The sequence below is a fragment of the Cynoglossus semilaevis genome, chromosome 1 (assembly GCF_000523025.1).
Source record: "Cynoglossus semilaevis isolate Cse_v1.0 chromosome 1, Cse_v1.0, whole genome shotgun sequence".
In the NCBI taxonomy this organism is placed as follows: domain Eukaryota; kingdom Metazoa; phylum Chordata; class Actinopteri; order Pleuronectiformes; family Cynoglossidae; genus Cynoglossus; species Cynoglossus semilaevis.
Genome location: NC_024307.1, coordinates 17,015,834 through 17,029,758, shown reverse-complemented (window position 1 = coordinate 17,029,758; position 13,925 = coordinate 17,015,834). Strand labels below are relative to the sequence as shown.

Sequence of the window (13,925 nt, the reverse complement as noted above, 5' to 3'; positions counted from 1 at the left end):
ATGTGGTGTAATTAGACTGATTACTCTCATTAAGTTCTCTGCACAGAGACTTCTAGAACTCCACAGTACTTTTTAAGAAAGAAAAACTTACAGTAGAGACAGATGCTGATTAGCAGCATAAGGTCAGAAGACATTTTCTTCTGACCTTATGCTGAGGTTCTCACAGTGGAGGCTTTTAATGCTACTATAGTTTTTGAACTTGCTTAATAAAGCCTAGGTTTAGCATAAAGGAGATAAGAAGTTAGCAAAATGATGCTGTTGTTTAGATGTTGTGATGGTCTAAATAGCAGAGGCTGCAACACATAAATATCAACTGAAAAGGCAGCGTAAAAGTAAGTCAGCTGTTAGGTTTTAGGATTAAGAGTTAGAAATTAGCTTAGAAACAGGTGAACTGTTAGCATAAACTGAATTAGAGTTGGAAAACGTTGGGGTAGTGGTTAATGCACCGTAATTCTTACACTGGAACAAAGACAGTGGTACAGAAAAAATCAAAAAGCTTTAGCTGTAGCTGCACTGGCAATACAGAGAACGTTAGACCTTTCTCTCTCTCTCTCTCTCTCTTTCTGTGTGTGTGTGTGTGTGTGTGTGCTCGTCACAGCCGACAGCAGCTGTCCCACCTGGGCTGTCAAACGTTTGACATCCCATGATGCAAGTGGGCCAATTAAAGACATCCCACGGGAGCCCTCGGCATTTCACACTTTATGACTGACACACGCACACACACACACAACCACACACACACACACATTGTGTAGCAGCATCTCAGGTGATCTTTAAACCGACTACTTGACTCATCTTTTTCTTACACCGAAGTCCATAGAGAAAATCAACAATCCTACATCAGCACAAACAGCAGTCGTTGAACCATGGTTGTCTTCACAACAGACTTTAAATGTGTTACTTTGTGACTGCACTGTTTGAAATCCTTGGTTCAAGTTCTTTTCTGCTACATAAACGCACCACAGGAGGCAGCAGTGGACCAGCAGGTTTTGTGGCCTTAAGAGCTGAATTCCCCAATTTCTCTATGGACTTTTGTGAAGTATAGTGTATGGTCTGTAGACTGATTAAAAAGCTATGCAGACATTGAAAAAAGAAGTGTTAAATTGTTGTGTGTATATTCTAAAATTAGACTGACATAGATTTTAGTCTCTCATTGAGAGAAACCACAGTTTTCCATCAGGACCAACCGTTGCTGCACTTCTGCCCCTATCACTGAGTCAAAATGTGGTTTTAGAGTTTGGACTTTGAAGAGAATATATATATATATATATATATATATTTTTTTTTGATAAAACAAATAAATGTAGTAGTAGTATTCCAAATCCAATACAACCTGTTATTTCTGAACTTGGCTTCACATATTTGGTTTACTCAGTGACCTAAAGTGTCCACTGGAGGCAGCAGTGGAGCACACAGTCCAGTCAGATTCTGTCTGTTTCATAAACCACGCAGCCACAGGGGTCCACACGGAGCACAGTCTGCTCCTCTTTTGGGGTCCATCGACTCCAAGGGGCCTCATTAACCCCTCGTACAAACTAATGAGGGCCCCTGGGAGCCGGAGTGACACTGTGTTCACTGTTGCAACACAACAGAGAAAAGAACTCCTGGATCACCTTAAACTACATACATACAACTAAATCTTTCAGTTGGTTTTTACTTTAAGATGTTGTATTTTTATGTTGGCTTTTTTCTTCTTCTCCACATTATCATTTTGTCTTTGATCCGATTCAGGTTCGAGTCCACCAGCTGCCAATTTACCACTGAGGTGCTCTGAGCAAGGCCCCGTCCTCCCTCACTGCTCCTGGTTCTTAAAGCTGCCACTGTTCACTGTGGTGATGGGTTAAAAGCAGAGGTCACAGTTGGTTGTGTGCAGTGGTGAACTGTGTCACAGTGACAAGGAGTTCACTTTTCTTTCCTTCCTTTCATTTCCTTTATTGTCCTCTAACCTATCCCAATATTTCATTGTAGTTTTTGTTTGCGTTTGTCCCATTTCTAATGTTTAATTCCTCTCAGAATAAGCCAGGTGCACATGTTCTGCAGTGTAGGTCGGTTCTGTAAAGTTCTGAATCAGGTGACTCCGTGACTCCGGACTGAACTCGTTCTGGTCTGTTTTAAGAAACCAGTTGTTTCTGTCTAAACGCTGATTCAGTAAAACAAACAGACTAAAAAATTCAAAATTTCTAACAACAAATAGCAGAGTACGATGCGCATGCGTCCCGGATAGGCGTGCAGGCACGGGGACTCCTCCTGAGGTTCTCCTCCTCCTCCTCCTCCTCTTCCTCCTCAGCAGCAGCTCCAGCATTAGTGCGCACTGAGCAGCCAGAGCGCACGGTTACAATGAGCTGCTCCATCACTTTCACTGAGAGCCTGCGTCAGAAAAACCGACCTCCGAACCTCACACTTTACCACAGCACCGATACCAGCCTCGACCCGGATCAGGACCGGGACCAGGATCAGCCTGAGCAGCAGCTGCAGCAGGATGCCCGGTGGAAAGAGAGGACTGGTGGCACCGCAGAACACTTTCCTGGAGAACATCGTACGCCGCTCCAGCGGTGAGTGAGCGGGTCAGAACCTGGATCAGAACCAGGGCCAGGATCAGGATCAGGCTTGTGTTGGTCTGCTGGAATAACCTCGTGGTTTCTGTTTGTGTTTTATAAGGATGAGTTGTGAAGCACAGATTGAGTTTCACTCTCCAAAGTCTCTGTTCGTTGTGATAGAAAACTCGAAACTAATTCTTCGTGTTCTTTACTGTGAGGATTAACCACACGGACTGACCAACGGGTGGCGCTTTTAAAACCTGACCCCACTTTTCCCTGCGACAAGATAAGTGCCGAGTTTGTTACAAAAAACTTTTAAAATAATTTCCAACTCATTGATTTATTTAAATCGATTATCTTTTATTCAGGTTTTAGGATACAACTCGGACAAACATCAGCATGATTAAACACAAACACAATAGGGTAAACTCCAATGCGCTTTTAATATTTTATATACTGGATTTTCATCCCGCAACAGTAAACTTCCACCGGAAGTATATGCGGTTAAGTATATTAGACGCTGCATTTTTTAAAGCCTTCTTTAGTGAATTTATGGTTGGAAACAGTTATCGGCGGGAAAATGCAGCCAGTAGGTGGCAGTAATTCAGCTCAGCAAATACAGAGACGCTGTGAATGTCCAGCGCAAAACCGGCCGTGTGCTAATTAGCTCGATTAAACATCGATTTCGTGATGGGAACCAATTTAAGATAATTAAGAAACAGGTACGTTTTTTTCTATCTGTTTAAGTTTTAACAGGAGTTAAATTGTGTACTGCTTAGTGTCCATTTTTGTAAATTCGAAACCACGTATCAAACCGTTAGCCCGAGTAAACGTTTTTATCGTTTGTGTACTTACGGTAAAATATTCCATTAAACTTAATCTTAAATTAATTTAACAAAAAGTTAAAAGCACATTAAAAGCTTTTAAGCTGCATTGTAGAACAACTGGGGAGTTTTTAAACTGCCTTTTTTTGTCAAATGTTTTAAAATTGAGATTAATTGCAGTATATTTGTTAGATATAGTACTTATTTTATCAAAATATTCATGTACCTACTGTAAAATAGAGCTGCATTTTCTTAAAATAACAAGCCAGTATTACAGTACATGATAATATTTTTAATTAAAGGGCAGTAGCTGTGACCTGTGTTTGTTATTCTTCCGTGTGGCTTTAGACATAATTGGTGTAAATTTCTGGCATGCTAATGTTGCCTGTGACCTGTGTGTTGTAACAGACAACAATTCAGGTGTCTCTCCAGATTTCCTTTTTGTTAACCTAAGCTTTAATCTGTGTCATTAGCTGAGAATGAAATGGTCATTTAGCATCATTAGCTGTGCAGTTAGAAATGAACAAACGCGGGCAGTGACCGCAGCCCAGTCATTAAAGCTGAGCTGATCTCCATGACTGTTCCCTCTGCAGACTTAAACACTATTACAGGCCAGCATCTGCTTAATAACAACCAGTGGATCAAACAATTACAACACCTTATAGTTTACTGTTAATTACCTGTCCCACAATGTTGCTGTCATCATTTCAAATGTGTATTTAAACAGTGGTGCGCTGATGCTTATGTAATAAAGACTCTGGGTTTGGGTCAGTGGATCGCAGTGACAGGATGTAGAATTAAAAGTAAGTTAAAACAGAAACATAGAGTTGACTTTCATCATAAATTTCATAAAAAATGATTTAATTTCATTTCATTTGAATGTTTTTTCTTCAATGGTCACTGCTGGAAAGTCATGTGGAGTATCTGTATGTATATACTGTAATACATCTGTGTAGAGGTGCTCAGGTCTCACTGTTGTTGTGGTGACATTTTTTCTTGGTGGAGAAATTCCTAGGTATTTTTGTCACCTTGGGTTTTTAGTTGTTGAGATATAATGAAACAATTGTCTTGGTCAAAACACATAATCTCTGGTCCTGTCTTTATTAGTGCTGCCTTAATTCCCTGGTACATGCTTTAATTGCTGGTACTGGTCTGTAATTCCTTGCCTATGTTTTGTTTTTTAGTCCCTAATTATGTCCTAAATTCCACATAATGTCTTAACTTCCTGATCACATTTTTATTCTTTATACTTTCTTTAGTTCTTACTAATGTTTTTATTTCTGGTACTATTTATTGTTCCTGCGGTGTCACAATGACAAGTAGTTCAATTTCCACTAGTTAAATGTAATTTCTTAAAATCATGTTACTGTCTTTACTTCCTGATACTGTTTTTTGGACTTGATTGTGTCTTTATTTCCCTGTACCATCTTTTGTTTCTGGTCCTGTCTTTGTGTCCTGGTATCAGTCCCTTTGGTAGCACCACACATCTGTCTGTGTTGGTGTGTTAGTGTGTATTTAAGGTGAATGTATTTGAGCGGTTTTCCAATTATTTTTATTCAGTTGCTGATCCATGACCAGATTAATTTGATTTGAACTGTACCAATAGGGATTTACTCTGTTTTTTTGTAAACAGGAGTCAGGTGTTGACACTGTTGAGAAGTTTTTCCCCCCGTTCTTGAAATGAAACAGCTTTTTTAAATACAATTTTAAAAAAATCTCAGAAGGTGTCTCTGTTGGTCAGCCGACTCACCTCTGTTGGCTCCAGAACTGCTGGTCTGCAGAAAAACTCCTGGTTTAACATAATCAGTGTCCTGTGCACTGTTCAGTAGATCAGTTCCAGGTTTGGATCCATTCTCTCTCTCCTTCACTCTCGTGTTCAGGATTGATGGGGGGCGGAGCTGGAACTGTTCCCAGGTGAAAACACCTATTCATTTCCTAACCTGCTCTGTCACCAGAGGTCACCTGGTGGTCTGAATTTTCTGTCCTTCCTTCCTTCCTAAATTGCAGAAACAAACCTCAGGACTGCTCTTTACTGCTGTTCTTTTGTTCTCTGGTGAAGGTGCGGGTTCTAATGCTCCTCAGCTTCTGCAGCTCTGTTACATGTGTGACACTCTTTTTGAGTGGAGTGCAGTCTGAGTCCTTCATCTGAGCTGGTCATCCTGTGGTTAGTCAGCTCTTCAGGTTGTTGTTGTTCTGAGGTGTTGAACAGCATGCGATTGGACGACTGCAGCAGCCTGCCTCAGTCTGAGGGACACAAGACAAACAGTTCTGCAGTAATGCCGAGTTTTTTAAATTTAATTTATTTATATATTTATAGATTTCCGAGGTTTCATGATTTGCTGTTTGTGTTGCTAAAGATGAAAGTGAGTCACTATACTACTGTTTTTTGTCTGATAAGCTTTATTTGATTGTGTGGATGATTTGGTGATGATTAGTTTGTTTTCCATTTGATTAGTAAACCAAAGCCTTCAAAGCATAAGCTAAAATATTTTCCTGACCAGACACCAGGATATTCTGTCTCTGATTAGTGAAATTGTTTTTCCTCCTTTTGTATAATATGATGTTTGGTGCCATGGTGTTATAATGTTGTTTCATTAGTCAGGAATTAAAACAAACAAACAAACAACTTTAGTCTTTGTTAGGGGGCAATTAAAGGCACACGGTTTTGGCAAAAAATAGAACAATTACCTGTCAGCAGTTTGTTGTTGCTTGAAGGGTTACGGTACATTTTAACCACTGTAGATCATTGAAAATATATATATAAAGATACTTTTTGCTAAAACTACAAATAAGATGTAAGAACAATGATTGACCCTGACGTTCTCTCTGTCCCTCAGAGACCAGCTTCCTCCTGGGAAATGCCCAGATCGTGGAATGGCCTGTAGTCTATAGCAATGACGGATTCTGCAAACTGTCAGGTTTCCACAGAGCCGAGGTGATGCAGAAGAGCAGCACCTGCAGGTAAAAGCCTCTCTTTTCCTCATTCCTCATCATATAAGCGTTTTAGATGTACAGCGTTAAAGTGTGCTAACAGAGAAATAAAACCCTTTAAGCTCCTTTGTAATTGCACATGCAGATTTAATCTCCATAATCTTTGGACATTTCTTTCCAAATGTCTTATTCAGCTGCCTCGTCTCTGCATGTTTAATGGTTCCACTGCTTCAGTTCACAATAACAATGTGTAAAACCAATATTTTTCTTTTACAAGAGCAGAGCAGCACAGAGTCATTGTTCTTAAAACTGAAGCCATTCTCTGTTCAAGTGCTGCATTTACACAGTGGGAACCCTTCTCATCCAGTGTCATTTATTATTCAAACAGCTGAGAGAAGAAGAAATGCTCTTTTGTAATTTTCTCTCCTCTGCATTTTTCCCCCTCAGTGTAGTAATAATTCAAACCACATACTTGAGATGTTTATACCATAATAAATTCATATTCCATTTAAGAGCTGCTCTAAAATCATGCCATTGAAGTGTGGACCTCAGCACAGTCCCCCTGTCTGCCAAAAAAGCTCAGCAGCAGAGAGCAGAGATGGCACTGCTCAGTGGAACAAACCCAATTTAGATGTACCAGGAGGCTGCTGCTGCTGCTGCTGTTGCTGCTGCTGCTGCTGCTGCTTCGGGACGGCTTCTTCCTTGCCTGCCACTCAAAACGGTCTAAAATTTGACTCCAAAAGACCGTGGTGACTGAAATACTTTCTCTCTGAGCTGAGCAGGTGTGACGGCTTGGACTGGCTAAAGAGAGCTAAAAAAGGCGTTGTCTTTAGATACTGAGCAGAGAGTGAAAAAGGAAATCAGAGACCTGAAGATGTTTGCATCCACTCTCTGTGAATTGGGTTACAGTGAACCCTGAGAACTGACCCGGAGAGGACAGAAAAGTCCACACCTTTGGACCCACAGAGGTCAGAGGTTACCTACTGTAACTCTGCAGCAATAAAAATTAATGGTGTTGTTGGTTCTCAGCCAATCTTCCTCTGAATGACTCTGTCAGCATAGCTTTAAACTTTCATCAGAATCCCCAGCCATCCACTCTGAGCCTAACTCACACTGTGGCTAAGTCGGTTCATTCCATAACATCTAAATGCAAAAGTCAAGATAGACTTTATCGTAAGATAACAGACCTACAGTGCAGTTTTGATCATTTGTGAGACCCTATGGTGAGGGTCAGAGGTCACAGGTTTTAGTCAATCGCTGGTGTCTGTCTGTCTTCCAGTTTCATGTACGGAGAGCTGACGGACAAGAAGACCATCGACAAAGTCCGACAGACCTTCGACAACTACGAGTCCAACTGCTTTGAAATCCTTCTGTACAGAAAGAACAGTGAGTGCTGACTCGGGTCTTTTTTTCATCTCCTCTCCTGCTGTCTTTTCTCTGTGTGTTCTTAGCTGTTGCTCAACCTGACAGAACTGCACCATCATAGAAAAGACAAGGTATATATACAACAAAGAATTTGCCCTGTAGACCTTGAAAAAGTCAAAGCCACTTTGTCAATTCAATCTGCTTTTGACTTCATATTATAATTTTCACAGCTTCATACCAGGCTCTTACTTCAAGAAAGCTACCTTAAAAGTAAACTTAAAGTTAAAGTGTGGGTTGTTTTCACTCTCAAACTAAAGCCCATAGAGAAAATCAGTGGTTTTAGCTCAAAGAGACACAGAAGTTGTTGAGCCATTGCTGCATACATCACCAAGTTAAAATATGTTTTGGGGATTTTATTGTTAAAAATAATTTATTCATATTAATAGCAGTGATATAAACTGACCACTGAGGGCAGTAGTGGACCAAGAGCTCCTGTGTTTCGTTTAATTAATATCACTGTTTTTATCTATGGATTTTAGATAAGGTCAGATTATTTTATGTGCAAAATGTGTCACACTAAATATTTATGAAATTAATAAAAAGGGAAAAATAGAAGTGTCATTTTTCCCCAACATACACTAGTGAGGCCAAACCTAAACATTGTCATGCATCGTTTATCAGACATTTGTTTTCTCAGTTAATGAATTATTTACATCCAGAAAATGATTGACATTACAGTCAGAGTTGGTTACCCCAAACCTTTAGTTTGTTGATCATTGGTTCATTTTATAACTGATCATAGTTATTTCGGCTTCTGGTGTGAGTTAAAGAATGTTAATTTTCCTAGTAAAGTCAGGAACCAGCAGCAGCAGCAGTTAATGTTCTGAGCAGAGAACATGGAGTTCCTTCCCTCTAGTGTGTCGACCTCCTGAAGTCTAAGTCTGCGGAGTTTAAACAGCAGCTTGGGATCAAACTGTTCCTGGTGATGATGGCCAGGATCAGCAGGTGGAATGAAAATGTCACGGCAACACCACATTTTTCACTTATTATATTCATGCAGAGAACAGGTCACAATAAACTCAAGAATCTGTGTGGCAGCAGTGTGTTGTTGTGTTGTGCAACACAGAGTTGTGCTTTAAGAGGCTGTAGTTGTGTATCAGGGTGTGCAGAACTATTGTAGTGGAGGAACAGAAAGGCCAATCAAGTTAATTCCTGTATTTTTGTTATTACTTTAATAGCAAAATTGCATTGATTAGTAATGTTGTTTCTTTTGTTCAAAGAAGAACAATTAGTGTTTTTGCTCATTGAACTTCACCTTTAAGTGTGTTTTGGGCAGGTGGAGTGAAGAGGAATGAGTGAGTGTAAAGTAGGTCAGAAAGATCTAGAACTCAGTCAGTGATGTCTATGAGGAAGGATTTTAAACAAAAACAAGTGACAACTGTAACACAGAGCCAGTGAATCCTCAGTCTCCAAAAGATGTGTCACAACATTATGCTTTGATGAAACCACAAAGTTTCACTATTGTCTATCACATCTCTCATTACACATTTTTCCTGTTTTACCCATTTGTTTAATATTTTCTGATGTCTATGATGTCTATATCTGGAATTTTCTTGGAGAAAAAAGTAAAATGTTACTTTGGCTGCTAAACCTCCAGGATAACAACTCAGCACTTGTTTGAATGTAATTCTACTTGCTTCTCCCTAATTAAATTAAATATAATAACATTTTGTGATGACATCAGCTCTTTCAGATCTTCACAGATTTCATGACCCATGTTATAGAGACCTTGTGCTGTTTTTGCAGGAAGTCCAGTGTGGTTCTACATGCAGGTGGCTCCTATCAGGAATGAGAATGACAAGGTGGTTCTGTTCCTCTGTACCTTTAAAGACATCACACTCTTCAAGCAGCCCATTGAAGACGAGACCACCAAAGGTCAGTGTTTCAGTGTTTTGGGAACCACTGTTCTAGTCTTTAAGGGTAGCAGATAGATATGAAAAATAAGAAGTATAAGAGCCAAATTGACATTAGGGGTATATTAAGAGAAAACATTTACAAGAATAAAGTTCATGAGAATAAAGTCAAATGTTTGTGAGAATAAACTATATTGTTTCCTCTGCCTCGACTACTCCATCATAATAAATATATCCAGTTGTCAACAAACAGATCTAAAAAATATAATTATTATGTCTAATATTATTTGATAAAATGGGGTAAATTGTGTGTAATTGTAACAAAACCTTTAATTGAATTCATTACATTTTTAATTGTGTTCCACCACTATATATGTGAAACGAAACATGACAATTTAAGGCAAACATTTTTTTATTCTTTAGCTGTAGAAGCATAAAAGTATTAAGGCAAAGAAAACAGAGAGTAGAAAAACTTAAACCAGGCATCAACAACCATCACAACAACAGCTGACGACTACTCTCAGTAATTACTGTAGTCAGGAGAAGTCACTCCTTTATCTCTGCTCCTCCCTCCCTCTGAGAACATCTGTCTACAAATCTTTGTGGAACCGTGCAGAGCTGTCGGCTGGTGTTTGCGAACGTGGAGACGCTGTCGGCTGAATCATGGCTGATGTGGGCGGTGGCATCACTGTCGTTGTTGTCCTGAGTCTGTGAGTGATTCACAGTGTCAGCTTCCTGCCCTCGCAGTCATTGTCAGTGTTGCTGAGTGGGCGTGTTTGCCCTTTGAAGTAAAACTCCGCCTACGTATTTCCTATCATCGATAAACAAACATGGAAATACATACAGTGATCCCCTCCTCCTCACCCCTCTTCTCCAATACTGACCCCTGCTGGGAGCTGCCCTTAGGTATTCTATTGGTTATTTCTTCATCGCATGTTCAGGGACATATTAAATACAGGATGAACACTAGTTTTTAGTAAATGTCACATCAGTGTGTCTTAGGGTTTAGTCTCAACAAAAATCTGTTCACCTCACTTGAATACTTAATTTACTTGATTGGATTCCGATTGCACATTTTAGGGAGACCTGTTAATGGCTGGTTCGTGTCACATTTCCTGGGCTTTTTAAATTATTATACCTTATATGCATTTAAGTTCAGTGTGTTTGACATCTGTCATTTTCTGAGACTGTTAGGAATTAAACCTAGACGTGTGTCCTTGGATATGACCCCTCACCTCAAGCTGTTTATTGCCCCCCAGGCTGCAGGTGCAGCTTCAAGTAGGACCCACTGTTCCAAAATGGGTAGCCATATGAAGCCAGCTTCACTGCACATCTGGACAAAGGGCTGTAGGGAACACTGTCTGTTACAGAGGTTCATTTTGCAGGTTGATCATTTATTGACAAACATTTGTAGTAGTGTCGGTATTTGGTAATTCGAAAACTCAGCAAATCACATCAGAGGTGAAACAAAACGCACACAAGAGTAGTTTTAATCTCCCCAGGTGCAGTTAGTATCTACCGAGTGGGGTTTGGAGTGGTTTAAATTGAATCCATTAACTACTCATGTGGTCACAAGTTGTGGTTCCTAAGACCAGACCACAGACCTCAGAGCAGCGGCATCGATCAACATCAGTGCAGGGAAAGTACCAAACAGTAAAGCTAAACAAGTGTCAGGGCAGAAAAGTCAACAAGATGTTGATTTACCTCAGAGAGAGGCTGAGTTCAGGCTCTGCTTTGTCAGCAGGTGTAAAAGCTTCACACAGGCGTGTTTTCTCTTTGCCTGAGGCCAGGCCTCATTTCAGGCAGACAGCTGATCAGGATGAGTGACGGAGCACAGACGCCTCAGGCAGACAAACGGCTTCACCGCCAGGATTTATGAGCTTTCACAGCAACGGCATCATTTACAGCTGCACTCCTACTTCAGATGAATTATAGTCATCTTACTCTCTCTAATGTCTGTCAATACATCCAGAAAATAGGCCTCGTTTCACCAACAGAAAGAAAACCATTATCTTCTTAAAGAAAGCTGTTGTTTAAATAAATTAGGTTAAAAACAGATAATGAGTCAGAGGTTGAGCATACAGCACACCTGCAGAAGCTTTTAAGTGAGAGGTGGATCATTTTCAATGTACACTGACACAATTATCCAAAATATAGCCAAACACTGCCTGGGGATAACTTAGAAATGAGTCAAAACATATATAAAAATAAGCCAAAATTACCTTGAAGTTAGGACTAATAGGAAGTTGGTGGGTTGGCTGAACTTGGTCAGAATAAATAAAAACTGTAGGAATACCTTGAATCTGCTAAAAAGAGCTAAATATTAGCCAGTAGATGACTAAAAACATAGTCAACATATAAATAGGTTTTCCCAAAATCAACTAAGTATTGGCTAGAGCCCAGGAATGTTAAAGCTAGCACAGTTAGCTCATATGTTTCACTCAAAATGTAGCTAAAAGAGGACGCCCTGCATCACAAAGCTACAGAATAATAATATTTTAGTCCAACATTCAGTCGATGGTTCCGTGAGAACAGGAGCAAGTTCAGGTCAGAATCAAAAATTCACTGGCTCTGCTTCTTCTGTTATTTTTAGCTGCAGTGTTTTTAATTTCTACCTCCATTGTGCTCCAGTGATGCATTCTTAAGGGAACTGCTGCAGGCAACATTGTTATTAACTGTGGGGGTAAAAAAAAGACTCCTATTTACTTGTCCTGTGCTCTTTATGTTTGGCTCTTGCTGCCTCTCACGTGTTCTATTAACACAACGGCTGTGGTGGCAGCGACTTCTAACTGCTGGCATTTATTCAACAGCCATGCCACTAAGACACTCGCGGTTTTGACTTAAGGATAAAAGTGGCTGCAAGTCTGAAAAGGAACACATCAGTGGTTTTCAATGCCAATGCCCTGCTATTATTCTTGAACACATTACTGCATTGTACTGCTCTATAATGGATGCTGCACCGCCAAGTGAATTATGCAACTGCTGCAAATGTAAAGAGCATATAGAGAAAAGAAAGTCCAGACATTTGCTTAAGTAAAATGGCATGCTGAGATGTCTCTCCTTCAGTTGATGGCCTGCAGTTCAGCAGTATCCTCAGAAAGAGTTGGAATGCATTAGCTTTTAGCATGTTTATGTCTTTATCTGTCATTTCCGTTTGTATTTTTAAATGACATCCAGACAGTTCACCCAAATTTACCTTTTTACAAGCTTTGTGTTTGGATTTTTTTTTTTTGCAAAAAAATCTATGATGTTATTAAAAAATCATTTATATTTAGGGATTGATTAAAAATATTCTCTATAAAAAATGTCTTTATGAGATGGACAAATATTACACAAGCCATTCCTGCCCAGTTATAAATCTCTGGATTTTTAACGCTCCCATTTGTTTATTCAATTTTAAGCCAGGTGAGAAAATAGTTTGTCATTAGAAATTATATTTTTATACTACTGCTATAATATGTTTGTTTCTGTCCACAAGCAGCAAAAGCACCATAGCTACACTCCAATGTCTTTTTTTACCTAGTTAGTTTTCTGCTAAGTCGCTGCATGTAATCTTTTTAAAACCACTGTCATTATTGACCCTTCAACATGGCGTTTACTTAGCTAAACTGTTTACTACCTGAATCATGCTGACTTACATTGTCATTGAGTCATAACTGAGACATTAATGAAGCTACGCAGTAGCTGGAATCACAAGTCAATGCTGAGTCGCTGCTTTAGATACACTGTAATCTTCTGTATCACTGAGTCGTAACTGAGTCATTATTGAAGCTACGCTATTTTCTAAACCTGAGCCACTTAGCTTGTGCTGAGCCAACGCTATGTTGCTGCTTTAACTACAAGTCAAGACTCATTAATGAATCTACCCTCTCTTAAACAAAGTTGCTATTTATCAACATTCACCGCTCAAGTCACTGAGTAAGTGCTGAGTCACTGAGTCATACTTGAGTCACTAAGCTACACTGTCCTCAGCCTGAGTAATTAAGTTGATGCTGAGTCATTGATGAGCCACAGAGTCATAACTGAGTCATTAAGGAAGTTACTACATTGTTCTCATCCTGAGTCACTCAACTGACTCACTTTTTTATTTTTTTTATATATATTTAATTTTCTCAAACAAAAATATTAATAAATATACGTTAATCTCTTACCACTCTATTAAACAGTGTTTCAGATTTGACTGAAGGTCAACATCCGAGGCTGTGTTAACCCTGAGGTGTTTGTGTTGTTACTGTCTCTAAACAATGTATACACTCTCTCGCTCTCTTGTTCTCTCTCTCTCACACGCTCACACACACAAACACAAAGGCCCTTTCCCGACAGGAAGGACATTAGAAAAAAAAAAGCCATCTAAG

The 13,925-nt window shown here is 39.6% G+C and overlaps 1 protein-coding gene across 4 annotated transcripts in view; it reads left to right on the top strand.

Moving 5' to 3' along the window:
• Positions 1–13,925, top strand: part of kcnh5b (potassium voltage-gated channel, subfamily H (eag-related), member 5b) — a 62,504-nt gene that overhangs the window by 3,153 nt on the left and 45,426 nt on the right. The window contains exons 1-4 of one of the 4 annotated variants that reach the window (XM_008315487.3): positions 1,904–2,552; positions 6,199–6,322; positions 7,572–7,678; positions 9,464–9,592. In XM_008315487.3, coding sequence (XP_008313709.1) covers positions 2,480–2,552; positions 6,199–6,322; positions 7,572–7,678; positions 9,464–9,592 — 433 coding nt within the window. In that variant the 5' untranslated portion in view covers positions 1,904–2,479. Of the gene's footprint in view, positions 1–1,903; positions 2,553–2,590; positions 3,260–6,198; positions 6,323–7,571; positions 7,679–9,463; positions 9,593–13,925 lie in introns of those variants that run through there. The other 3 variants (XM_008315479.3, XM_008315497.3, XM_025055376.1) reach the window with 3 other exon arrangements.